Here is a 26,064-nt window from a genome sequence, read left to right on the forward strand (position 1 = left end):
ACATGACCTGTTGTCACGTGACCGGAAGTATGTGAAGCAGTCGAATGTGAGTATTTTGAATAAAGACACATTTACCTCGTAATACATGTTTTCACTGTCAGATGCAACTGTTCAATTTTCATGCAGTAATGGCACATTCATTCCTAAATTATGCAGAATATCTATGCTGAAGAGAGGATATTTCACAAATGCCACCTTACATTTTTAGCTAGCTAGCAGCATTAACCTCCATGGCTCTCAGTCCCGAGAGGCTAACGTTAGCTACTATCAAAACAACACATCTAGCTATTTAGTGGCGCAAGAAGCAGACCACTAACAGTCAAACACAATGGACGACTCTGATCAAGACTTCGTGGACCTCTGCTCTAAGTTGCTCAAACGAGTACGTAGAAAAGCTGGCGTAACCCAGAAGAGAAGTGTTGCAGAGCCCTCATCCCAGGACACTGTGAAAAACATACCCACCAAAAGGGTGACGAATAGGAGGAAGAAGAAAGATGTTGGCCCAAGTTCAAAGGGAGCTTTGGGTAACAACTCTGAACACGTTTCCTCCACCTCTACCACTTGTGATGACCCAAACCGACTTCCCTCCAATACAGACAAATCTAAACAAGCAGTGGTCAATGGAGGTATTGAACTTGGTGTAGGAGAGAATGGGTCATCAGTGGCTGTGGATGTTGCTGGGTCTCAACCTGAGGGTAGGGGAATGGGGGTGAAGGAGAAAGTGCTACACAGGATGCAGCAGTTCAAGAGAGTCAATCCACAGAAGCTGGTGCATGGTGAGAGGAATCAGCCTGCAGCCACAGGGAGTGAAAGTGACAGTGCTGCTCCCCATCCACTGCCAGATAATGAAGGTGAGATCCATCACTGTGTCTTTACTCTAGATTCTATGGTGTGTATTTTCATTCATTTGTGTGTACACTCAATGGCATGCTAATTACCTTTCTCTCCACCTCTGCCCTTCCTGTTCAGTTCCATCCACCTCCGCCTCTTCTCCCCTACCACTGGACCCCCAGGTGGATGACTCGGATGAGGCCCTGGCCCTGCGTCTACAGGAGGAGCTGGACAGGGAGGCCCAGGCTGTGGCCCAGGGTAGTTTAGTGGACCTGGAGCAGGGAGGCCTGTTCTTCTGTCAGCTCTGCCAGAAAGACCTGTCTGCCATGAGCCCCACAGGACGCACCCAACACATCAACAGGTAGGGACGACTGGAGCTGGACACAGACACTTGCTCTCTCACCCATCTAACTCCAGAATCTGTCTGTTTCTAGAACAGTCAATGACTCCAAAGAGCCATATAATTCCAGATTCTGTCTGACTCCAAGGAAGATACTGCCTCGTTTCCTTTCCTGATCTTGAGGAACTGGATATGTGAAATCAAGTCATCTTGTAGCTTCTGATGTTTAGCCTTCAACAATCCAGTGTTTTCAGATCAGTGCAGATGATGGAAAGGAGACAAGGAAAATAAACCAGTTTACTTTATTGGGACACCCCATGTCCCCTTATCCAGGTGTCTAGACGAGAGTGAGGACAGTGCTGCCCCCGCCCCTCCTCCCGCTCCCAGCGTCCCAGAATGCCCCATCTGTGGTAAACGGTTCAAGTCCCAGATGAGTCGCGCGGCCCACCTCAAGCGTTGCTCCTCCACGATGGGCGTGGCTCCTGCCGAGCTGCTGCAGGCTGTACAGAGACAAGTTGCAGAGGGCCTGACTGACAGCACCGCCAACCAACCGTGAGTCACCCTGGTCTGATTGGTCCCGCCCCTTTGAACCATCAACCAACCCAAACAACTTGACTGCTATTAATGTACATTAAATTGATAACTTTGATGTTAGAAGCATTGAGTCGTGTTCAGGAGGGTGCAACATACTGAACATTGCTGATAGAAGTGTACTTGATAGAGCTAACGTTGTGCCCTACTGAACCGCCCCTGTATGATGCTTTTGGGGCCGTTCTGTCCCACCTAGAGAAAGAATGTAGGAGAAGCACTGCATTGTTCAAATGCTGGAGGACAATAAACAATTCTATTCCACCTGTGAATAACCCTCTCCTCTCCCCCAGTCTGCAGGCCGGAGTTTCCAAGCGTAAAGGCTCCACAGACCCCAGCCTCCCGGGCAGGAAGAAGCCCAGAAAGAAGCCCCTTGGCCTGGATGAAGACACCATGGTGGCCATGGCCCTGTCCCACTCTCTACTGGAGCAGGAGAAAGAGATGGAGCGGGAGATGCAGAGAGAGTTACAGAGGGAGAGAGAAGGTGGTCAGCAGCTCCCAGCCGTCCTCCCTCACATTTCTCTGTCACCATTGAAGTGGAGAGCTGAACCAAGTAAGATGGGTAAGTCACTATCTTGACTGAACCTACGTATTGTTTGGGAAATGCATTATGCTATGATTATAAGGATGCATTTGCTGTGACGAAAAACAATTTCCCTTTATTATGTAAAACAGGAGCAAACTATACTAAATGCATTGATATGAAACTATACATGTATAAACATTTTGATGATGTTTATATTATATGATTAATATCATAGCCGAGTCCTTTTGTCTTGACCCCACCCACAGGTAAGGGGCGTGGCAAGAGGAAAAAGGGTGCACCCCCTCGCCCCCCTCCCCTCCTCATGGTCCAGGACTCGGAGACAGCCCTGAGGCGACTACAGGAGCGCGTGGCTGGCCTCCTCCTCCGTACCCGCGCCCCCTCGCCTCCCACCCCGACGCGCTGCCCCAGCTCCCTGCCCTCCTGCAGAACGGGTGCTGGCCCCCTTTGGCAGAAGAGTGCACTGCGGGACGGAGGGCCGAAGGTCATCTCTGAGTTCTACACCCCAGAGCTCAGAGAATTTATACAGCCTTGGGTGTCTGTAAAGGTGAGAGCCCGTGTGCATGTGTTACTCATACTTTCACATCTTTGCTTCTAATACTCTGATTTGTGTTAAAAGTATGAGTGTATCTTGATTCGTAGTCTTTTCATTCACACTTTCATTTATTTCACTCAATTTGTCTTCTTCTAGATGGATATGGTGTTTCCCACCAAGGGCATGCCTGGATCCTCCACCAACCTTTCCTTAACAGAAAGCATCTCTGTGACCAAGCAATCTATCCCTTCCTCCCAACAACCAGTCTCCTCCACCCAGGCAGCCCCCTCTTCGCTCCCTTCCACCCCAGGGACAGGGCACCTTCCAGTGGGCAGCCAGACTCTGTGTGACCTGATGGAGCTGGCTGATGAGGGAATGACCCTCACACAGTGGGGCTATTCTACCCCAGGACCTACCAGAGGTGAGAGCTACTCCTGGGAGAACTGTTATATACAGGAAACACACAGGGGGAAGAATGTGCACAAAACACAAAGACATTGACATGTAAAAGTGTAGGACTAATACAAGCATATCATAGTCTTCAGTCTGACTCCATTACCATGTGAATGCTATAGGTAGAAAAGTGTATCCATGGATCTAGTCAAGGTAGCGAGCCTTGTATCACCACTCAGAATACTATAAGTTACATGTCCAAGATAACCCTTAATGAGTTATTCAGAGGCTCTGAGAGACAGCTAACATCTTGCGATCAATGTCCTAGCATTAAATGATTGATTTAACCTCAGCTCAGAGCTGCACAGTTAGAGGCCAAGCATATCTGCTGTGTGTAGTATGAATAACATTTACCATTAGACCATACATCTAATAATAACGAGGAATGTTACTCAGAAATATGACAACTGCCGTTCTTATCCATCTAAAAGTAATCTAATTTATTACACTTGTGCAATTAGAATACAATTATGAAATGCTACATACCAGAAGTCTTCAGTGTCAAAAGATACAAAATATGTAAAAGTCTAAATGTTTAAAAGACCCACTATGGTGTAACAGAACGCTACACCAGGAGGTTGGTTTCCAATGACTCCATGAACAAAGTTTCCACTCATCTTTTATTCTCCCCTGAGCTCCAGATCTCAGAATCTCTCCTCGTCTAATTAACGTCACGGAGTTCGGCTAAAACAAAATTCATTCAAATAACAGAACCTCTGTTATCTGAATGATAAGAGCTCACATCTGGTCGCTCCCTCTTTGAACAGAGAAGAATAACACAGTAACAATGAATCCATAGCACTTACAGTACAATGAAACATATCAACATTCACAACTCTTTATGAACCCTTGAATCAATCCAAACAGGACAATGTAATTCACAAAGTAACATTCATTTCGTCGATTCAAGTTAGCTGTCTTCACACCCCCGACGGTGTCCGTGCTCCCAGGGTTCTATGGGAACGTCCCGCCACGGATAAGGTGTTTGACTTATCTGTCATATGGTCAGCCATCCAGACAATGCAATAAATCGTGATGGAGTCCTCACTCTGGGCCTCGGTGCCTGCGAGTCGCTAGACGCATCCTCATCGCTGGTCACGTGCGCACTCCCTGTTTTTCCACTCCAGACACAGGATGTATATACACGCTCACAGACATGCAGATTACCACACACACAGCGTCCCTAACTAGCATCCCTGAAAGTCAAACCTACTGTACCTCTAACGTTGTTAATCTTCCCTCGGTCCCTCAGACAAAGAGAACACTGCTACAGACTTCCACCTGAGTGGCTTTGTTCCTGAGAGCACAGACGAACCCCCTGACCTGTGTCTCAGTGGCTTCATCCCAGAGAGCAGTAGAAACACTGAAAGCCATCAGATGAGATCTCTTCCTCAAAGCAGAAATACCAACAGGAGCAGCCAGAAATCAGTAAGGGACCTTTTTTAGAAGTCTTCCACTCTATTGTAAACGTTTTCGTAACTAGACCTTGATTAGCTGAGTGCAGTGTGTTAGAGTAGGGTTGCCGCAAAACGCTACACACACCCAGTAGCTCTCCAGAAAGAGGGTTGGCCACACCTGGCCTAATATAATCACCATCTCATCATAACTCTGTTGGACTCTTGTTGCCTGATCATTGCTCTGTGCTGGTAGCCATTGTCTGTCTCTGATCCATAGGTGGCGCTGTCCAGGCTGGCCTCTGACCTAACCAGTATGGTGAACAACCCCCAGTTCAGTGATGTCCAGCTACAGGTGGACAGTGGGGAGGTGTACTTCACCCATTCATTCATGCTGTATGCTCGATGCCCCCTGCTGGCGCAGATGGTGAGTGCACGTGTGGATTTTGCCTAGTTGTATTTGCTTGTATGGTTCTCCTTTGAAACCATTAATATTTACAGTTGAATTTCATTTGTTTTCTATCGCTCGTTTTCTCATTCCATCTCTCCCCCAGGTCCATGACAGTGGATTTGGGGTGCAGGAGGACGGCATGCCCTCAGCCCAAAGGGTGTTGTTGGGTGAGGTATCAGGCCAGGCGGTATATACCCTGCTCCAGTACCTCTACACAGCCCACTGCCCCCTCACACACACCTTGCTGCCACACGTTCAGGAGCTGGCAGCCAGGTAAAGTCTGACTCAACACCTCCTGGATGGCTAGACTGGTGTTTAAGTGATATGACTTCATCTTAGTAACAGAAAGTATTACAAAATTCTCAGTTAAAGGGTGAGTTTGAATGAACCAAAAACATATTGTTCTTTATCCCCCTTCCCCTCTTGCTTTCTGTCTCTATTTCTATAAAACTCCTTTTTTCTCTCTGTTTTCTCCTCATCAGGTTCAACCTGGAGGAGCTGCAGCAGCTGTGCCAGCTCTACCCAGCTCAGACAGACCTCCACAGAGGTGTAGAGGGACAGGGGGATCAGTGGGGAGACTACCCAGCCCAGGAGCACCAATCTGGGGGAGAGGAGGAGCACCAAGACCAGGTCTTCATGGAGCTCCTCCGCTCTATGTGGAATGAAGAAGAGGTTGAGGAAGATGAGGACAGAGGAGAGGAAGGAGGGATTGCGATGGAGGAGGAGGGGCGAGGGGATGGCGTGACGATAGAAGATGGAGAGACGAACGAAGAAAGGGTGAACGAAGAAGAGATGGAGGAGATATATGAGTTTGCTGCCACTCAGAGAAAGAGGGATGAAGGAAAAGAGAGCAAAAAGGAAGAATCAGAAGAGGAGGAGGAGGGAGGAGTGACATTTTTCACAGAGACAGAAGAAGAGCAGGAGGCTCCAATCCAAGCTCAGTCATTGGCTGAACACTCAGATAAGGGTGAATTAACATGCATGATGTCCCCTCAAACAAAACCTCCCAGTTTAGAGGCAGACATGGCTATTGGTGACATCGACACAGACCGGGGGAATCCAAATAGGATAAAAACTGATCTCAGCAAATCAGAAGGTAGAGATCTAGAACGTTCTAGAACAGGCGCCATGGAGTCAGACGTCACAAGCTCAAGAAGTGTTGGAGAGGTAACAACGACAAAAAGCCTCCACTCCAGTCCGATTGACGATCAAGAACTAAACGCTAGTCTAGACCGTAGCTACAGCCGCCTCTTCTCTGACTCTTGGGGGGTCTATGAGACGCAGGAGGAGCCCCACACCTCCCCACCAACACAACCATCCTGCCACTCCCAACCCCACAGGGCTATCCAGAAACCCTCCCACTCCCAGCCCCCCAGGACCATGGTAGTGGATGGTGCGAGACAGCCAGAACTCACCTCCCCACCCCCACCGTCCTCCTGCTCCCAGCCCACAAGGGTGAGGGTCGATGGGGGTACGAGACAGACAGCGATCCCTACCCTCCAGTACTCAGCCATTGAAATCATTGACCTCTCCATCAGTCCTCCTCTGGTCCCTGGTGTATCCGCCCTATCTGTTCCTGGTTTGTCCCCAGGGGAAGTGACTGACACCGGGGCACGAGTTAGGACGAAGGGAGTGGTGGGAAGAGGGAAAGTTCCTGTGTGTAAGGAGATACTCCAAGAGAAGGTACCGTCTAGTCCAGAGGACTTAAAGAGAGAGAGTTATGGCCCGTATAGTATTTCTGTACCCGTCTCTCCTCCTCACAGTACCAAAGAAGAACCTGAGCTTATAGTTCTGTCTGACTCTAGTGAAGAGATGGAGATAGGGGATCTAGGACCTACCAGCCCCTCTCCACCACCTACTCGTCTCTCCCAGAACCACCAAGGCTACACCCAAATCACAACTCAATCCAACACAGAACCCAAGAAACCCACCTCGATAACCCAATCAGACACAGAACCTAAGAAATCCAGCTCGAAGGAGAAAGAGACTATTGGTGGTTTTGTGAGGGATCCTTCTGTCTCACCTTCAGATCAAGGCTTAGATCCAGATCCTCCAGGTTATAAACCAGGTTCTAACCCTGGTTCTGCTGGTTCTACTAGTCTCATGGACTGTTCTGCAGAGATGTCTTGGCTCATCCCGGCCACTCCGCCCCTGCCGTCCAGGAGGACGAGCTCTACCCAGACCTTTAGTAGCATGCGTCGCACTCAGCTCTTTCCTAAGGCCAACTCTTCTTCCTCCTCTTCTGCAGCGTCAGTTTTCTCCTCTCCCACCCTCCCTTTCAGGCCTAGCCGCCAGACCTCACACCCACCCAGGGTTTCTACACATTCTGCCCAGACAGAGTCCTCTATTTCTAGGCAGAAATCAGACAGCAGAGGGCTTCGGCACTCCAGCTTGGGTCTCGACCATGACGACCTCTCTTCCCAGAAATACAACAGTGGTTCTGGATCCACAGTCCCCTCCAAGTCCCAACCAAAACGCTCCCGCCTGACCCCCTCTCTCTCCGTCATCCCCCCACCAGACCCCTCCACTAAGGGTACTCCTCTCCACAACATCCCCCAGCCATACAGCTCCACTCCCCTTTATTCAGATCTACCCAAGCCCTCTGCTCCGTCTCTGGCCTCCCCTCTTCTGAGAGACGGGGAGGGGGACAACGGAACCAGGCAGAGAGGGAGGGGGCTGGGGATCTCTGGGAGCCCATGGAAGAGAGGGGGAGAGGGGTCTCTGGGCCTATCCCTCTCGGACCCTTCCGACCCATCCTCGTCCCCACATAAGGAGTCCCTTACCCAACCGAGAGAGAACAGCGGCTCCCCCGGACAACGCCGACCATCCAGTGAGTCTAAATACTTCCACAGCCCAGGAGATAGCGAGACGGGGGGAGAGAAAGAGAGGGGGGTGAGAGAGGAATCGGATGAGATTATGAAAATGGAGGAACTGGAAAGGAGTGTAGTGAAAGAGGAAGAGCAGGAGGAAGAGATGGGAGAAGACATGGAGAGGTCCAGTAACAGCTTTCAGCAGAGCTTCCTCGGGATGGACGAGCCACCCATGGCCTTCGATGACTCCTGGGGCCTAAACGCAGGAGGAGGGGACACGGACGGAGAGCGATCCCAGGCAGTGTGCTTCAGTCTGAGGCTAGAGAGCAGTGGTGGTGGGGCTAGTCCTCCAAGACAGGGCCGGAGAGATGGAGAGATTGCAGGAACATCCTCTACTTTTACCCCCTCTCCTCTTCCTAAAGCCTACTCCACCCCCTCTCCACCTCCACCCAACACCACTACACCCCAGGCCAACCCAGAGATCAACGCTAGCCTCCTGGACCCTGAGATCTGGGACGACTGGGGGCAGGAAGAGTATGAGGCTCTTCCTCTCTCTCAGAGGGTGAATCCTGTAGCTCTGGCTCAGAGAGTGGCCCAGCTCAAGACTCCAGGTAATACACTTTCAGCAGTTATACCCCCTTGTAGAGAGGTTATAATGTTTAATCTAGCTAGCTCGGGTTCAAAGCCAGCTTCATTGCTTCCTACTGTTGAAATATTGAACATTCATTTTATTCTGATCCAGAAATGCAATAAACATGTGAAACACATTCACTGTTTTGTCACATCATCTTATTTCTCTACCCTTTGACCCCTCTCTCCACAGTGGCCCCCCGTAGGAAAGGCCAGCAGGGCCCCCTGGTCCCCATCACCCCCATGCCCAGCTACTCTGACATGGACACACCTGACCTCAAGAACAAACTCAACAGGTCTGACTCCCCCAACACATCACCTCAGAACGGTCTCTGGTGTCTCTGCCTTTCAGATTAGTTTTTCTATCAGTTATTTAATTCATGTGGTCATTTCACTCCCCCATCACTACCACCATCTTAAGAGACCTAGCCTTATCTAGTTCCCAGTCCTTCTTCCTCCATTGATTGTTCTTTGATGATATTTGAGATTACAGGAGCAGTGAATGGCAGTTGTCAGTGTAGTCTGTCTATACCTCCCCCCCATCTCTTTCTGTTGCCATCCTGCTCTGTGTCCTCCCTCTAGATTCGGTGTGCGTCCCTTACCCAAGCGCCAGATGATCCTGAAGCTCAAGGAGATCCACCAGTACACCCACCAGGTGGTCAGCTCAGAGTCAGATGACGAGGCACCTTCCCTGGGTCGCCCCAGAGCCGTCGGGCCCCCACCCACCACCATGGAGCCCACCAGAAAGCCAGTGTCCTGTGCCCAGGCTGGGGGGTTTAAAGAGCCTGGTGGAAAAGCAGCACCTACCGTCTCCCTGGTGAAACTGCCTGGTGAGGAGGAGGACATGGAGCCTCTCTCTGCCTCTCAGGGATCCAATACGTCCTCCACAGCACCCAGTGAAGACTCTGAGAGGTTAGCACTGGGAGTGTGTGTTTAACAGGTGTTGTTCATGTATGGTATTTGTCTAGAATACTCTGACTTCTAAATTCAAAGTCAAATGTAGTAACATTGACACTCCTCCATTCATCTCTATTCTCCAGGTCTAATCCAGAGCAGTGCCTCTCTGACGACTCGGATAACGACAACATTACTGCCTCGCAGTCTGCCTCCAAGCTCCAGGACAAGCTCGTCGCTGTCCGTCATTTCATCCAGTCAGACCCTGACCTCTATGGGCAGATCCTCCACTACCAGCCCCTGGTCCTGTCAGACCTCCAGGCCAGACTCAAGGCCGCAGGTATCCAGCTGGGGGCCGCCAAGCTACTAGACTACCTGGATTCCCAGTGCATTACGTTTACCACAGCCAAGCCTGGACTGAGGGGAGGAAGAAAGAGAAGAGGGAAGGGGGCGACCAGGGCTGGAGGGAGGGGAAGGAGAGGGAGAGGGGCAGCTAAAACAGCAGATTGAAGTTACCTTTGAGGGGATACAGTGGAGGCAAAGGTGGATTTTGAAAGGATTTGTGGGAAATAATTGAGTTTAAACTAAATCAGTTACTACCTTTGAGTTCTGGTTGAACTGTTTCCTGTTTATATTGGTTGGATGTTGGACTTCTAGAATTAAGTAATGTTTATGTCCTATCTTTATAGCATGCTATACTAGTCTGGACTAAGCCGTTTTCACTGGATTATTGAACTATGCTGTCCACAAGCCAAAATAGTTCACATTCAAAACCCCTGGATTACCTGGGAAAAACTCCAACACAAAGGAAAATCGTGAAAAATATTTTACTGTTTTTCTCCAAAGACCAGCCAAGAAATAGACTTCATTCAATCTGAGCACAAATCATGTTGGGGCAGGGAGGTACATGTTAAAAAGAAAACACAAGCGGAAGAAAAATCACAAACACTCTTCATGAATTAGTTCTTCTGGTTGATTAGCCAATCAGGAACAGGCATTTTCCTTGGAGGTGGAGCGTTCAGTCTAAAAGTTCGTAGCTTCAGGACCATTCAGGGGTACAGCAATGTGTGTGTGTCACACACTCCCCTAGCACGGTGCAGATATCAGTATTCCTTTGAACCCAAAATACTGGGTACAAAATACAGGAAGCCCACTAAACTGTAGCTTCAGAACCAGAATGTCCCCTCTCCACCCCTCCAGCACCTCTTCTTCTGATCACAGCTTGGCCCATGTGGCTTCCACGCAAGTTAGCACCTCCTGTCCCTTCTCTCCCTGTCACGACAGGTTAGCGATGTTGGCCAGGAAGCGCTGGGCCCACCACTCCTCCAGGTCTATAGGCACAAAGTCTGTAAGGAGACGGGGAATAGGTGCTAATGAGAGAACATTACTATTATGGTACATCTGTCTGGATCTCACAAGTCTGCATGGAGAGGCAGTAGTGTGTGTGAAAAAGGAAACAGTATTAGTGAGATTTTTGCTAATTGAGATATTACATTTGTGCTTCACTCTTTCTCTCTGTAACCTCAAACAGTACTGTCCATCTACTGTTAAGTAACTGTCCAATGACCTACAGAGTGAACAGGACTGGGCTGGTTTTTGTGTGAAATCAGCAACCAGGAGGAGTGACAGTTTATCCAAGGTGAGAGACTGACAGTTGTTCAGAGACCAGAGAGTTAAACATTAAAACAAAAGCTTGCCTTATGACCTCTCTATCTAGCTGCAGATAAGATGGTGCCAAGAATTGCTTAGCCTGATGCGTTTCTTTAGACAGTACTGAGACAGACGTTTATAGGGCTAGACAGAAATACACCAAAATAGAAGGTTAAGACCATGACAAAGTGGAGCACGAGTAGGCGTGCTGATCTAGGATCAGTTCGTCTTTCAGATCAAAATAAGATTGTTTGGACAGGGGACCTGATCCTAGATCAGCACTCTTACTCTGAGGCTTTATGAATACAGGTCCTGGGCATCACATAATTGGATGTAATGAGATAGGAAGTAGAGGTTGACTAGTGTACAGCCTCTCCCATATATCCCATTGTTGCACGTCTTCGGTAGAGCAAGATGGAGGTTGATTAAACAACAATGGCGACTAGTGAATAAGGCCTATAGCTACTCACTCTTCGTTGTGGTACTGGGGGTCTTCTCTGCGTACTGCACGGGCCCCTGGCCACATACAGAAGCAGGCTCCACACGGCCTTCTCCATCTCCTGCCAGCTGCTGCTCGATTTCCTGCCATGCTGCAGAGCGGAGAGAACAGAGGCATTAGTACACACACTAACTGAAGATACACGTTACAGCCAATACCTTTTCCCATGTGTGTTATGCTGCAGTTCCTAGGTCGTTGTATCATACACACAGCCTATGACTACATAAAACCAACTGGGCATGACGCGGGGAAATGTTTTGGGTGCTTTTTAAAAATCCATATATTGTGACATTACAGTATGATGGGGTGCTGCAGCAGTCGTCGCACCACAACGTCCCGCGGCTATGAAGCTGATGGTTCCTTGTTTTCCTCAGAAAATGCCCAATGGAAGGGTTTTTATTTTAAATAAACTATTCCTATAGAGGTGCTTCAAATGAAACAGCCAACCATGTGTCCTCGAGTGGACCAGGACAGAACTACAGTACATTTTATCAGCCACACTACTAGTTGAGATAAGACTGGAGGTTGTGTGTTTCACTATGAGTTATAACACACCTCTTACACTGTGTTGACTGTATACATTTTATCAGCCACACTACTAGTTGAGATAAGACTGGAGGTTGTGTGTTTCACTATGAGTTATAACACACCTCTTACACTGTGTTGACTGTATACATTTTATCAGCCACACTACTAGTTGAGATAAGACTGGAGGTTGTGTGTTTCACTATGAGTTATAACACACCTCTTACACTGTGTTGACTGTATACATTTTATCAGCCACACTACTAGGAGTTGAGATAAGACTGGAGGTTGTGTGTTTCACTATGAGTTATAACACACCTCTTACACTGTGTTGACTGTATACATTTTATCAGCCACACTACTAGTTGAGATAAGACTGGAGGTTGTGTGTTTCACTATGAGTTATAACACACCCCTTACACTTTCAAATACACTGTGTTGACTGTATACATTTCTGTGAAAAGCATTTGAATGTTAATGTACAAAAATATACCAAGCTCACTGTCTTATAAGAAGTGCAAAGGAGCTTTCACCTTACACTACTTAGTAGTGTTTTCATAGTTTAATTGACAACCGATGTGACTGGACTATTTCATTCACTACAACGGAGTCAACGGCTTTCTGTAAATGAGAGCTGTGCTCTGTAAGAGGTTTTATAAAAACAAACGGGATATGCCCAGAACTTCCTTCTGACCATTATCATTGAGCAGTGCTCCAAGAACAACAGAACAGGTTGTTCTCTAAGGTTTGAGGATCTTTAAACTATACCCACACTCTGTCAAAGAATGCCTCGACCTTTGCACTTGATTCATCATTTAAACTCGGTGGGTTCCATTCTCCTCCCCGTTTGCTTTCGAGTGTAGGTTTAAACTCCACGTAGTTCTCTCCCTCTTCTATACATCATCTCTGTTCTATATATTCACACCCCCTGTTTGCTTTAGTGTCTATTCTCCTCATGCATTGGGTAGTCTAGTCCTTGAATGCAGTGATTCTCTCCCAGATCAACGTTACTGGTGGTGTGGAGAGAGTGGCAGTGTGTCAGATGTAGCCTTGAGTTAACACTGAGTCAGTGCTGCTGGTCAACATGTCTGTCAGCTATAATGGCCTTCCATTCAACTGATGTACACTGGAATGTGTGTGCATAAAAGGACTTACTATAGGCTCAATAATAACCTTCAAATTGCATATTTGAGAGTCTACGATACTCCTTATACCATGTGAGTGAGTGTCCATGGCTCTATGCATGAGAAAAATGGGTAATGTCTCATCTGTCTAGTAGTTAATGTGTCTCACCTTCGTACACAAATCGGACATTCTCTTCATGGGCCGGGGTGAAGCCTTCAGATGTGGTGTCTTCCTTCTGTGAGGCTGCAGTGTGGTATCTCTTCCCGTTCAGGCGATTAAACACTATCTTAGGGGTTGGAGAGCTAGACAGATAGAAGATGACGGTAAATTAGTAACTGTGTGTGAAATCGTATTGTGTTACGCCTCTGGAAAGCTGGTCTTGCTTCAGAAATGTATATGCTGGGCACTAGATTATACTTTTAGCACAAAACCCAAAAGGAACTTTTTTTATTTAATAAAACTATTTTCCATCCAGGATGGAAGTTCTTTCTTTGGCATCACCTTCCATTAAAATTATACATACATTCTCACATCATACCTATTGAAACCAGTCAGTCCATACTGCATTCACTGAAAACAGAGAACATTGATATCTATCCAGCGCATTTGGGAATGTAAGTGCATATACTCATGCAAAGTAAATTGCATATCTAGTCTAGAGGTTCAGTGGCTATGTCTAGAACAGAGGTCTCCAACCCGGTTCCTGGAGAGCTATTCTCCTTTAGGTTTTTGCTCCAACCTTAATATAGCGCAGCTGATTCTAATAATTAGCTGGTTGATAAACTGAATCAGGTTGGTTACAACTGGCGTTGGAGTGAAAACATACAGGAGGGTTTCTCTCCAGGAACAGGGTTGAAAAGCCCTGCTCTAGAATATTAAGGAATTCTATTTTCCCACATCGCATGTCATGCCCACTCGGCTACCATAGAAATGTAAGGATTGGTGGGATTCCTCTGAACCTACTTCCTTACACAGATGTTGCTACAACAGCAGACGGGTTATAAAAGTCTGGAGTGATTCCCAGGAAACGATTGAATGACTGTGCTATTATGTAACACGCGTGCATTAAACTACATTGTATGAATGTATTTGAACCTGTATTGAAAATATACCAACGTATGTAGCCAATGACAGGGGAAAAAGCTTGCTTACTCAACCAAATGCACCATTGCTAAACTTGTATGCCCTTGCAGAGCGCGCGAGGCATATTTCACGCACGCTACGTTCTCAGGGTACGTTGTTCATAGTTCTACACTGGCTACAATGTAACTACTGACAAACTCCCCAGGCTCGAATGGCTGTTCAAAAATGTTAATGTTTCTCTACTGCGCTTGAACAGTAAACAAATGGCCAAAGTTAGCACGCGCGGCTAGCCAGCAAGCCTGTCAGCTAACCTCGCAAGGTCAGACCGTTTCCAAATAATTTAGAAAACGTTGCAATAACACTTCAACGATACAATGTAATTTATCGGTGTATCGACACTATATTGCAGTAACCATACAGGATTACGAACGTTCTGAAATTAATTTCCGTGAATCGTGACGTACTACAAAAATGATAGTGGAATCATCGTTACATGATTATGTTTATTCCACTATACGCCACACACGTACCATGGATTCTTCAGCTGACTGGTTTGCTCGAGCTTCTTGATATGATTATGATCAATGCAATATGGCAACTTACTTTGAGGATAACCAGGGTGTCGGTTTGAGCTTCAAGTCGTTGGTTTTATTCTCAATTTGCTGCGTGGGACCTGAAATGGAAAGAGAATAGCAAGATTGCACTGATCACAACATGCATGCTTGTCATTAAAATATGCTTTTAAATCCGACAGATCTAATCGAGGGCCTAGGTTCAATTCCGTGCTCATTATATAGGTTTTGAAAAGTGCACTACTGCTTTATTGACATGATTCGAATGCTACACTATCGATAATATCAATAATATAGGAAATACATAATTGGATTGAAGAGAAACCATAATTACATAACTGATGCTCACCTGTCCTGCGCTGTGTAACAAGTTTACTGGGACCTCTAGTAATAGTGTACATCATGTGAAAGCCGAGAACTTCAGTTTTGCGAATGAAAAATAAGTGGGTTATCTTCAACAAGTCGAGAGTGGTAGCCTACAATGTGTCGACTCCAAATACCGTGGTGGTCTTTAAATCGATCCCCTTGAGCAATCCCCTTTTTGGTCGAGTTCTCTTGACGCAGCCACGTTGGGAAAATTATAGCGCCTGTGTTTCCAAGTCAGCTGCTCAGTGCTACGTAGCCTACGTCTCCGGTTCGGTTAAGAGATCTCGGTGCTGTTACTGCAATGTGTTCCTTGTCCTGTGCTGTGATCGACGCCGCTACGAATAAGCATGTGTTTGGTTAAAGAGCCAGTCTGCTAGTGCTTCAAGGGTATAGCCAATAGGTCAACCAAGGTGATTCAATACGGATATGGAATTCAAATGTCTGTTGGAGAAGAAACTCCTACCCTTCCGATTAATGTTTTTGAATAGAAAATAGTTCGTTATATTGATTCAATTCCCATTTGTGAGAGGCAACCCTATCCTACAGTACGCGTACAAACAGTGACACCGCACACATGATTTCATCATAACAGTCATGGGCACCCCGGTCATGTCACTACACACCCCCAACCGTCGCGGTTTTAGAGGAGGAGCGCCCTTCAGAACGCACTACTGCTGACCGGTAATCTGAGCACGTGGAGATTTGAAGCCTGTTCGCGATGATCGGGTTTAACATTTGGAATGAAAATTGGGAAATTAAATCAGAGATTGCTGAAGTCCATTTTTTACGAGCACAAATGTTCTCTGATTTAATACGAGTCTTTATGCAAACACAGCCTTAGGCTTTTTAGCATAGGGAGCCTAAGGCACTGCATCTCAGTGCAAGAGACGTCACTACAGTTCCTGGTTTGATTCCAGTCTGTATCACATCTGGCTGTGGTTGGGAGTCCCATAGGGTGGCACACAGTTGGCCAAGCATTGGCTGGGGTAGGCCATCATTGTAAATAAGAATTTGCTCTTAACTGACTTGCATAGTTCAATTAAAAATATATTTGCATAAGGCATGCATTTTGCTTGTTGTGGAAGAGCCTATGTTCAACATACATACTGGGAGACGGGCATATGTAAGACGGGCAAGACATGTTTGGTAACTGAAGCTCGCCGGTGACGAGAGGAGGCTCAGACAGGCTTAACCAAGGTAATACTAGTCTACCTAGGCTTCACCCTGCCTCCTACACTCAGACACATCTACTCTATATAGGTCAATGTATGGGACTAACCCTAATCCTGCCTCCTATCATCAAGGACCTCAGCCACCCGAGCCAGGGTCTGTTCACCCCCCTACCTTTGAGAAGGCAGAGACACTACAGGCACGTCAAAGCTGTGACCGAGAGACTGAAACCACTAGCCGGCCTCCGCCCAGTACCCTGCCCTGAACTTTACTCACTGTTACTAGCCGGGCTCCCACCAGGTAATCAACCTTGCACCTTAGAGACTGCTGACCAATGTCCAGTCATTGAACACTGGTAGTAGCCTCGGCTTCAGACTTTGCTTATGTTGTTTTAAGAGGTGAGGGGAAAGCCTGTGGCAGAGGGTTGAAACCATATCGTAGACACTGCATAAGGACAGAGAGAGAAGCTGAACAAATAGACTTCATCCATACTTGTTTATTTTTCCATTCCTATAAGATTATTTCATTCAAGTTAATGCATTAGGTTAGTATTTCATTGGAAGCTGGTTGGATGCCCACAGACTTTTCCTTATTCCAGTTAAGACTATCCCTTCAGAAAAGCACATTATTGCACTGTGTGAGTATGAAGTGTTCATATTTACACAGATCCTTGACAATGGGAATGGTCATAGATTCAAAATATGACATATGTATGAGCTGTGGTCCCGTGTGGCTCAGTTGGTAGAGCATGGTGGCTTGCAACACCAGGGTTTGTGGGTTCAATTCCCACGGGGGACCATTATGAAAATGTATGCACTCACTAGTGTAAATCTCCCTAGATAAAAGTGTCTAAATGACTAAAATGTAACTGTGCAGTAGGTACACTCCTGAGTTGGTTATCACAGTACATAGGTGAACATGGAGACATGTTGTTCACTAAATGAAGTCGCCCTGTTGTTCACTAAATGAAGTCGCCCTGTAAGTTAAAGGCTCTGTACTGGACTGAATATTTGTATCGTGTGTCTTGGGCATACAATACACAGTAAGATAAGTAACACAGGGTTAAAGCCGTATGTGTCCAATATGGGATTTTAACTCGCTTCAGTGTGTGTGTGTGTGTTTTGTGCAGGTTTCTGTGTGTGTGATGTCTGTTCAGTAGTGAGGATCACAGTTCTCCAGTAGGCTGTCAGTGATGTAGTTGATGTTGAGTATCTCCTGGTAGTATTGTTTCTCCTCAGCTGTGTTGACTGTCCAGCCCACCACCTCAACCCCTCTCTGAGCCCAGTACTGGACATAGTCCCTGGGGATGGAAGAGAGAAGAGAAAGTCAATAAGGAATCAATGGCCAATCAAATCAATACATGTGATGTAAAATGAGATGTGTAATAAAGGGAGACTTCGTGATTTTAGCCCTTTATCTACTTCCCCAGAATCAGATGACCTCAGGGCAGGACGGCATCATCAGAATGGCTGGAACTGAGCGAATGTAATGACATCAAACACATGGAAACAACGGGTTTGATGTTGTTGATACCTTTCCACTCCAGCCATTACCACGTGCCCATCCTCCACAATTACGGTGCCGCCACCACCCCCAAAATGAACTCATGGATACCATTGTTATGTCTCTGTGTCCAGTATGAAGGAAGTTAGAGGTAGTTTTGTGAGCCAATGCTAACTAGCGTTAGCACAATGACTGGGAGTCTATGGGTATCTGCTAGCATGCTAGATAAAATCCCAAAGTATCCCTATAACAGTGGTTATTGAGGGTGTGTACACTTCAAACAGATAACGATGTGGGTAACCGTTGTGGTGTGTAGTAACAACAAAGCAACAGTACATAAGGGCTAGAGCAGCAAATCTTTTGTTTCATCAGAAGATACATCACTCCTTCAAGCAGAATCATGTCATCATATAGAGGTCTAAAGTAGTGCACTACATAGGGAATGGACATAACCCCCTCAGAAGGTTGAAACTATTACAGCTGCACCATCTTGACTTGTTGCATCACTGCTTGGTATGGCAACTACACCGCCCTCAATCGCATGGTGCTACAGAGGTTGGTGTGGACAGCCCAGTACATCACTGCTTGGTATGGCAACTACACCGCCCTCAATCGCATGGTGCTACAGAGGTTGGTGTGGACAGCCCAGTACATCACTGGGGATGAGCTCCCTGCCATCCAGGACCTCTATATCAGGCAGTGTGAAAGGACGGCCTCGTCAATTATATTGAAAAATAACGTATACTTTAAAAACAGGAAGTCAACTAATCCTCTGTTGTTAACCCTATGGAAAGGTCAAATGCTTTATTATCTAAATGTTGAAAGTACGTGAGGTGACAGAGAGAAACAAAATGGTTCAGTTTGAGGCCATGTGGCGGAGAGCGATGCGGGCGCTGGAGATGGGTGTGTGAGCAGGTGGGTCTGGGCAGGTGTGATGTAGTTGATGTTGTCGTTTGTATGTGTGTGTTTTATATTGTAAAAAATAATGTACAAAAAAATAAAGACCCAGAAAATCATTAAAGACTCCAGCTATCCAAGCCATAGACTGTTCTCTCTTCTTCCGCACGGCAAGTTGTACCGGTGCATCAAGTCTGACACCTGAACAGCTTCTATCCCCAAGCCATAACACTGCTAAGTAGCTAAAAAAAATGGCAACACAGACAATCTGAGTTGACTCTTGAATGTTTATATTTTTTTGCACTGTCTTTATGCACACTCACAGGACTCTACTCACTCACACTCAAACACACACACTCCATTTGCTCACACACACTTATTTTGACTTCACACACACATACATCATATACTCTGCTGCTACTCTGTTTATCATATATCCTGATACCTAGTCACCTTACCCCTATGCATATCTACCTCTATAGATCCAGTATCCCTGTACATTATAATATGGTACTGACCCTGTATATAGTATGTTTACCCCTATACATATCTACCTCTATAGATCCAGTATCCCTGTACATTATAATATGGTACTGACCCTGTATATAGTATGTTTACCCCTATGCATATCTACCTCTATAGATCCAGTATCCCTGTACATTATAATATGGTACTGACCCTGTATATAGTATGTTTACCCCTATACATATCTACCTCTATAGATCCAGTATCCCTGCACATTGTAATATGGTACTGACCCTGTATATAGTATGTTTACCCCTATACATATCTACCTCTATAGATCCAGTATCCCTGTACATTATAATATGGTACTGACCCTGTATATAGTATGTTTACCCCTATACATATCTACCTCTATAGATCCAGTATCCCTGTACATTATAATATGGTACTGACCCTGTATATAGTATGTTTACCCCTATACATATCTACCTCTATAGATCCAGTATCCCTGTACATTATAATATGGTACTGACCCTGTATATAGTATGTTTACCCCTATACATATCTACCTCTATAGATCCAGTATCCCTGCACATTGTAAATACGGTATTGGAACTAACCATATATACAGTTGAGGTCGGAAGTTTATATACACTTAGGTTGGAATCATTAAAATTTGTTTTTCAACCACTCCACACATTTCTTGTTAACAAACTATAGTTTTGGCAAGTCGGTTAGGACATCTACTTTCTGTATGATAAGTAATTTTTCCAACAATTGTTTACAGACAGATTATTTCACTTAATCACAATTCCAGTGGGTCAGAAGTTTACATACACTAAGTTGACTGTGCCTTTAAACAGCTTGGAAAATTCAAGAAAATGATGTCATGGCTTTAGAAGCTTCTGATAGGCTAATTGACATCATTTGAGTCAATTAGAGGTGTACCTATGGATGTATTTCAAGGCCTACCTTCAAACTCAGTGCCTCTTTGATTGATATCATGGGAAAATCAAAAGAAATCAGCCAAAACCCCAGAAAATAATTGTAGACCTCCACAAGTCTGCTTCATCCTTGGGAACAATTTCCAAATGCCTGAAGGTACCACGTTCATCTGTACAAACAATAGTACGCAAGTATAAACACCATGGGACCACGCAGCCGTCATACCACTCATGAAGGAGACGTATTCTGTCTCCTAGAGATGAACGTACTTTGGTGCGAAAAGTGCAAATCAATCCCAGAACAACAGCAAAGGACCTTGTGAAGATGCTGGAGGAAACAGGTACAAAAGTATCTATATCCACAGTAAAACAAGTCCTATATTGACATGACCTGAAAGGCCGCTCAGCAAGGAAGAAGCCACTGCTCCAAAACTGACATAAAAAAGCCAGACTACGGTTTGCAACTCCACATGGGGACAAAGATCGTACTTTCTGGAGAAAAGTCCTCTGGTCTGATGACACAAAAATAGAACTGTTTGGCCATAATGACCGTCGTTATGTTTGGAGGAAAAAGGGGGAGGCTTGCAAGTCGAAGAACACCATCCCAACTGTGAAGCACGGGGGTGGCAGCATCATGTTGTAGGAGTGCTTTGCTGCAGGAGGGACTGGTGCACTTCACAAAATAGATGGCGTCATGAGGTGGAAAATTATGTGGATATATTGAAGCAACATCTCAAGAGTTAAAGCTTGGTCGCAAATGGGTCTTCCAAATGGACAATGACCCCAAGCATACTTCCAAAGTTGTGGCAAAATGGCTTAAGGACAACAAAGTCAAGGTATTGGAGTGGCCATCACAAAGCCCTGACCTAAATCCTATTGAAAATTTGTGGGCAGAACTGAAAAAGCGTGGGCGAGCAAGGAGGCCTACAAACCTGACTCAGTTACACCAGCTCTGTCAGGAGGAATGGGCCAAAATTCACCCAACTTATTGTGGGAAGCTTGTGGAAGGCTACCCAAAATGTTTGACCCAAGGTAAACAATTTAAAGGCAATGCTACCAAATACTAATTAAGTGTATGTAAACTTCTGACCCACTGGGAATGTGATGAAATAAAATCTGAAATAAATCACTCTCTCTACTATTATTCTGACATTTCACATTCTTAAAATAAAGTGGTGATCCTAACTGACCTAAGACAGGGAATTTTTACTAGGATTAAATGTCTGGAATTGTGAAAAACTGACTTTATAAATGTATTTGGCTAAGGTGTATGTAAACTTCCGACTTCAACTGTAGCTCACTTACGTTCGTTCTCGTGATCTTCTTACTTACATTTCTTGTGTGTTTTTGTTCTACCTTCATGTATTTTATAGTACTACATTGATATTGATAACTGCATTGTTGGGATAACAGCTTTTCACTGTCCTTCTGCTCGTGACATTAAAACTTGAAATGTAGTGCGCGATATAGGGAATAGGGAGCCATTTTGGACTCTAAATAGACAGCGGTGACTCACAGTGATATTAAGTTCTTCTGCACCAGGAAGGCAGAGACGCCACAGAGGTTCCAGAGCAGGTGGTGGTGGGCCCAGTCCAGTATCACGTCTAGCACCTGCATACAGTGGTGTTTCCATAACGACGAGAAGCGCGGCGTGCCGTCACCCAACCGACTAAGGCTCCATGGCCGGTGGGTCAGCGCCGTCACCACTTCCGGGTCAGCCTGACGCATCTGGGATCAGGGGTTAGAGGGCAATGGAGAGAAAGAGAGAAGGGATTTTACTACGAGTTTATCAGGTCAAATCTTTCAAATGTCTATCTGTAATCTAATTTTCTTCCCATAGTGAAGCTGAAATTAAAATGGCTGCCATTTCATGGAAACTTAAATCAATAGTTAGTCCTCTCATACAGAGAGATAGACACATCTAACCCAGCACCCATATAGACAGACAGCCCACTACTATCCTCTTGTCAACCCAACAGCCCACAGTTACCCTGTAGATGACTTTGGGCTCAAAGGAACAGACGATGCTGGTGTTGTAAAGCACAGGGTGTTTCCGATACATCTCCTTTAGGGCTGCCGCTGCCTGGGAGAGGAGGAGAGAAGAACAGAACATGAAAAGGTAATTAATACACTTTGTTTGTTTGTAGAGTCTGTGTATATTTGTGTATGTGTACCTCTCAGACCCACTGGTGAGCCAGCAACTGTTGGGGGGGTCAGTTAGATCAGTGGTTCCCAAACTGTGGGGCGTGCAAAGGGGTCAGCAGAGTGGGTGCCCCCCCCCCCTCCAAAAAAAGGATCTCAGTCGGGCCTTAAACTTACTCTTGAATGTTGTAATAGTAGAATGCACAAGGTGTAATTTCGAAAAATTGGGTAGTGCATCATCAGTTCCTCTTGTCATGTTAGTCATTGCAGACCTTAGAGAGATAGTTATAACTTGTCAGAATTGTCTTATTGTATGAGTCACTCAGATATGACATGAACACACAATGTGTAGAATTGTGGGAAATTAGCTTTAAAACTGCAAAAGATGTTCCCCCAATGATGGAAGAGGGGCCGGCCAGAGTGGAAAAGTTTGGGAACCGCCGAGTTAGATGACTGCTCTCAATTCTCAGTTTCTTGAACTGAAGTGGGCCACTGACTAAAACCACAGGCTTTCAACAGGCCTAGCTGGTCCATGACTGATCTAAAAGTGTTAAACAGCAAACAAGAGAATTATCAAGCTTAGGCTTAAGAAGAAGACAAAGAAGTACTCAGTAGTGTGAAACTGTGTATAGTCACAAAAATCTTTATCTGAGGCTTCTGATTGGCTGTACCTCATCTGGGTGACCTTTGACATCAAAGTAGATGGTGAGCTGCAGTTTGATGCATTCCTCCACAGCCTCCTGCAGAGTGGGGACCTTCTCTCCCTGGAACTTGTCACTGTAGGAGCCACATAACATATACCATGCCATCATTGGTCCTGTCCCAGCTAACTAATAAGCACAGAACACAATTTAAACCATGATCAGTTATTCATTTGAATATGTGTTTTAGTGTTGGGAACAAAAACCTGCACACACTGCGACCTCCAGGACCGGGGTTGTCCTACAGTATCACTCCATCTCTCTCTTCCCACTCACCGGAGTCGGTGCTTAGCGGCAGCGTCCAGTTTACACAGCCCAGAGAAGCTTAGCTGTGTGAGGGGTCCCGACCCGTTGGTGGTTCGGTCTACAGTCTCATCGTGCATCAGAATAGGGACTCCATCTGATGTGAACTCCAAGTCCAGCTCTACGCCGGTCGCCCCGTTCTTATGTGCCTAGAGATAGCGAGAGAGAGAGAGGGAGATGAGACCAGGAAGGTTTGCCATAATCATCTGGAGGCTATGTAAGGGGAGCGAGAGAGAGAATGTTGTGGCTTTCAAGAACCACGAATCCTTGTTGAACAAATACTTCTCTCCTCGACTTCCTGACTCACCTCCCGGATGGCAGCCATGGTATTCTCCGGCGCATCATGCCCTCCACCCCGGTGAGCGACTAGGGACACCCCACCCGAAGCAGCGTTCTTAGCGGGCCGAAGCACCTGTCTCGCCTGGCTGGTCGGGACTTGGGGAAAACGGAACATGATCAGAAAGGCATAGAGGCAGGCGGTGAGGGCAGTGGACCATATCGGGCTCCGTGTTCCGAGGAGAACGAACGCGAACACCACAGAGAATAGGGCGATTTCGTCTCCGAGTTGAAGCATTTTTGCGCCGAGTCCATACGGTCACTGACTCACAATTCTGCGGTGTAGACTGTTCAAAACACTTCTGCTATGCTGTTGGACAGACAACAGTGCATTAACACTGTCATAAAGTTAACATTTCTTAATAGGCCAACGAAGCTTGGAAAGACGTCTCAATATTGTTCAAGTTGGCTGCAAACTGTGACACTTCTTTGGTAGATCGGCACTCGGGAGTCCACCGAAGATAGTCTTGACATTCCTTCTTCAGTCTATGCAGAAGCAAGACACAAAATAATTCAGTGGCAACATTTGAAATCGTTAGCGTAGTTTCACAACATCCTATTCACATGATCAAACAGCAACATTGTTGCCTCATAACTGTCATATTTGACCTCCCACTTTTCGTTTTAATAGGTTTGTGGAACCTAAAGTTTAAAATAAAATGTAAAAGACTTGCGCAATAAATATTATGCTTTTCAAAAATTATTATTGTTCACATTTATTAACATTAGAGATAAAAGTTATTGCACAAATACTTTATTTTGACCATATGTCGCTCTGTCCACAAGAGGGCGGAATTGCTCTTGGAACATTGCGTAAATTACTTCCTGTGCCAAAGTGCAAGGTCTGACCTAGCCATCTGGCTAACAGCGTGAATGATACATTCCTGAGAAGTTGTCACATATTTTTCAAGATAGAAGCCAGCTAACATGGTTGGTAAATTAGTTATTTCTTAATGTCGCTTGACTCAATATTAGACTGTCAGTTGTATGTATAGCCACTAATATATAATAGAGTAAAACATAATACCGTTAGAATAAATTGGATGAATGAGGATGCAGCAAAATAATCGGTTCTCTGTTGTATGACTTCTTGCTCTCTAAACAGTTAGTAGTTTTAAACAAAAACAAAGTATTTTTGTATTTCTCATGTCTCCATCTGTTGCCCTCTACCCTACCCTCTCTCTGTCTCTATCCCACAGCATAGGTCTACAACACTCTTCCCTCGGCTGTCCTACCATGTGCTGGCCCACTGCAGAGGATACTGTGTGTTGAGAGGCAGCTCAAGGTCGCTAATCAGTGGCTCACAACCCCATGTAGTCAGCCGACTGGACCCAAGATGGACGCCTAGTATCCAACACAGCTACCCAGTACCCCCATCCCCCCACGTCACTGCTCTCACCAAATACTCTGACTTATCCACCCCAAAATACAACCTCATCTACTCCTTACCTCACATCAAACTCCTGAGAGCGGTCTCCAGACTCAAACTGATCCAAACCGGAATCACCATGCTCTTACTCCCGCCCGTCTACTACATGTATTTCCAAGGAGATGCTTCGTACCTACTGGTTAGCTACAGCACGGGGATAGCGGCGTTCGCCGCCGTCATGCTCTTCTCGGCTAGTCACTACCTGAGACGCGTCGTCGGTATGATGTACCTGGATGAGTCCCAGACGACGCTGAAAGTGTCTCACCTGACGTTCTGGGGACGCAGGAAGGACGTGTATCTGCCCGTGACGGACGTTATGACTCTGGGGGACACCGGGGACTCCATAGGGGAGACTATATTGAGGTTGAAGAGATATAGTAGTTCTGAGACGCTGTACTTCTCCACTAGACTGGGACGTGTGGTGGATAGGCAGGCCTTGGAGAAAGTGTTTGGGACTTTGATTTGATGTTTTTATAGGGCTTTTCAGAGCCAAACCAGGCTGTACTGAGCCAAACCAGGCTGTACTGAGCCGAACAGAGCCAAACCAGGCTGTACTGAGCCGAACAGAGCCCAGCCAAGCTGTATTGAGCCGAACAGAGCCCAGCCAAGCATCCACTATAGTTCCTGGAACTGTGCTGAAAAGATCTGAGCCAGCAGTTAGGTCTGAGTTGACACAGTGGTGTGAAAAGGGTATTTTATGTTGTGAGCATTTAAAATGTTGTATATTCAGCAGCTAAAGAGATGCCTACCTACATATACTGCAGTCTGTTCTGTCCCAGTTCTTGACTACTGTGTGTGACCTAAAGAAACAGTGACATTTTGTGTTGGACAGCTGCTCAGACTCACAGCCTTCAATAAATACACCCTGATCATTTAAGCAAAAC

At 46.0% G+C, this 26,064-nt stretch overlaps 4 protein-coding genes and 1 long non-coding RNA gene across 5 annotated transcripts; 3 read left to right on the top strand and 2 right to left on the bottom strand.

The window, feature by feature from the left end:
- Window positions 1–13,744, top strand: LOC110487237 (structure-specific endonuclease subunit SLX4). The gene is made up of 13 exons (XM_036949227.2): window positions 1–851; window positions 970–1,192; window positions 1,505–1,723; window positions 2,053–2,321; window positions 2,552–2,850; window positions 2,995–3,259; window positions 4,544–4,719; window positions 4,966–5,112; window positions 5,240–5,409; window positions 5,619–8,557; window positions 8,770–8,872; window positions 9,159–9,488; window positions 9,617–13,744. Exons 1-13 carry the CDS (start codon window positions 329–331, stop codon window positions 9,978–9,980), a joined length of 6,027 nt encoding a protein of 2,008 aa, XP_036805122.2. The 5' UTR covers window positions 1–328; the 3' UTR covers window positions 9,981–13,744.
- Window positions 10,282–15,412, bottom strand: LOC149975664 (MAPK regulated corepressor interacting protein 2-like). The gene is made up of 5 exons (XM_090204357.1): window positions 15,274–15,412; window positions 14,956–15,025; window positions 13,438–13,571; window positions 11,591–11,710; window positions 10,282–10,816 (listed from the first exon to the last, which is right to left on the bottom strand). The coding sequence occupies exons 1-5, from the start codon at window positions 15,326–15,328 to the stop codon at window positions 10,746–10,748; spliced, it is 450 nt and encodes a 149-aa protein (XP_090060483.1). The 5' UTR covers window positions 15,329–15,412; the 3' UTR covers window positions 10,282–10,745.
- On the top strand, window positions 14,858–18,625 carry LOC118938205 (uncharacterized). Its single transcript, XR_016487671.1, has 3 exons — window positions 14,858–16,487; window positions 16,595–16,760; window positions 17,890–18,625. It is a non-coding gene; the product is annotated as an uncharacterized LOC118938205 (long non-coding RNA).
- Window positions 16,942–25,029, bottom strand: LOC110485530 (glycerophosphodiester phosphodiesterase 1). The gene is made up of 7 exons (XM_021556626.3): window positions 24,779–25,029; window positions 23,723–24,237; window positions 23,389–23,564; window positions 23,083–23,188; window positions 22,260–22,352; window positions 21,786–21,997; window positions 16,942–17,760 (listed from the first exon to the last, which is right to left on the bottom strand). Exons 2-7 carry the CDS (start codon window positions 23,987–23,989, stop codon window positions 17,613–17,615), a joined length of 1,002 nt encoding a protein of 333 aa, XP_021412301.3. The 5' UTR covers window positions 23,990–24,237; window positions 24,779–25,029; the 3' UTR covers window positions 16,942–17,612.
- On the top strand, window positions 24,546–26,063 carry LOC110485533 (transmembrane protein 186). The gene is made up of 2 exons (XM_021556630.3): window positions 24,546–24,681; window positions 24,951–26,063. The coding sequence occupies exons 1-2, from the start codon at window positions 24,679–24,681 to the stop codon at window positions 25,644–25,646; spliced, it is 699 nt and encodes a 232-aa protein (XP_021412305.3). The 5' UTR covers window positions 24,546–24,678; the 3' UTR covers window positions 25,647–26,063.
- The last annotated feature ends 1 nt before the right edge of the window (window position 26,064 follows it).

The sequence above is a fragment of the Oncorhynchus mykiss genome, chromosome 17 (genome assembly GCF_057628025.1).
Source record: "Oncorhynchus mykiss isolate SJ-2025 chromosome 17, ASM5762802v1, whole genome shotgun sequence".
NCBI lineage: Eukaryota > Metazoa > Chordata > Actinopteri > Salmoniformes > Salmonidae > Oncorhynchus > Oncorhynchus mykiss.

Bases quoted from the DNA above. Each gene is read 5' to 3' on its own strand.
- LOC110487237 (XM_036949227.2), top strand. From the start codon at position 329: ATGGACGACTCTGATCAAGACTTCGTGGACCTCTGCTCTAAGTTGCTC. The intron at 1,193-1,504 runs GTAGGGACGACT...CCCCTTATCCAG, and splicing joins CGCACCCAACACATCAACAG to GTGTCTAGACGAGAGTGAGG. The intron at 4,720-4,965 runs GTAAGGGACCTT...TCTGATCCATAG, and splicing joins ACAGGAGCAGCCAGAAATCA to GTGGCGCTGTCCAGGCTGGC.
- LOC149975664 (XM_090204357.1), bottom strand. From the start codon at position 15,328: ATGATGTACACTATTACTAGAGGTCCCAGTAAACTTGTTACACAGCGC. The intron at 15,026-15,273 runs GTGAGCATCAGT...TTTCCATTTCAG, and splicing joins TGTTACACAGCGCAGGACAG to GTCCCACGCAGCAAATTGAG. The intron at 10,817-11,590 runs GTGAGTAGCTAT...GTCTCCTTACAG, and splicing joins CCCCAGTACCACAACGAAGA to ACTTTGTGCCTATAGACCTG.
- LOC110485530 (XM_021556626.3), bottom strand. From the start codon at position 23,989: ATGCTTCAACTCGGAGACGAAATCGCCCTATTCTCTGTGGTGTTCGCG. The intron at 23,189-23,388 runs GTGAGTGGGAAG...TGGCTCCTACAG, and splicing joins GCCGCTAAGCACCGACTCCG to TGACAAGTTCCAGGGAGAGA. The intron at 22,353-23,082 runs GTACAGCCAATC...CTCCTCTCCCAG, and splicing joins TCAAAGGTCACCCAGATGAG to GCAGCGGCAGCCCTAAAGGA.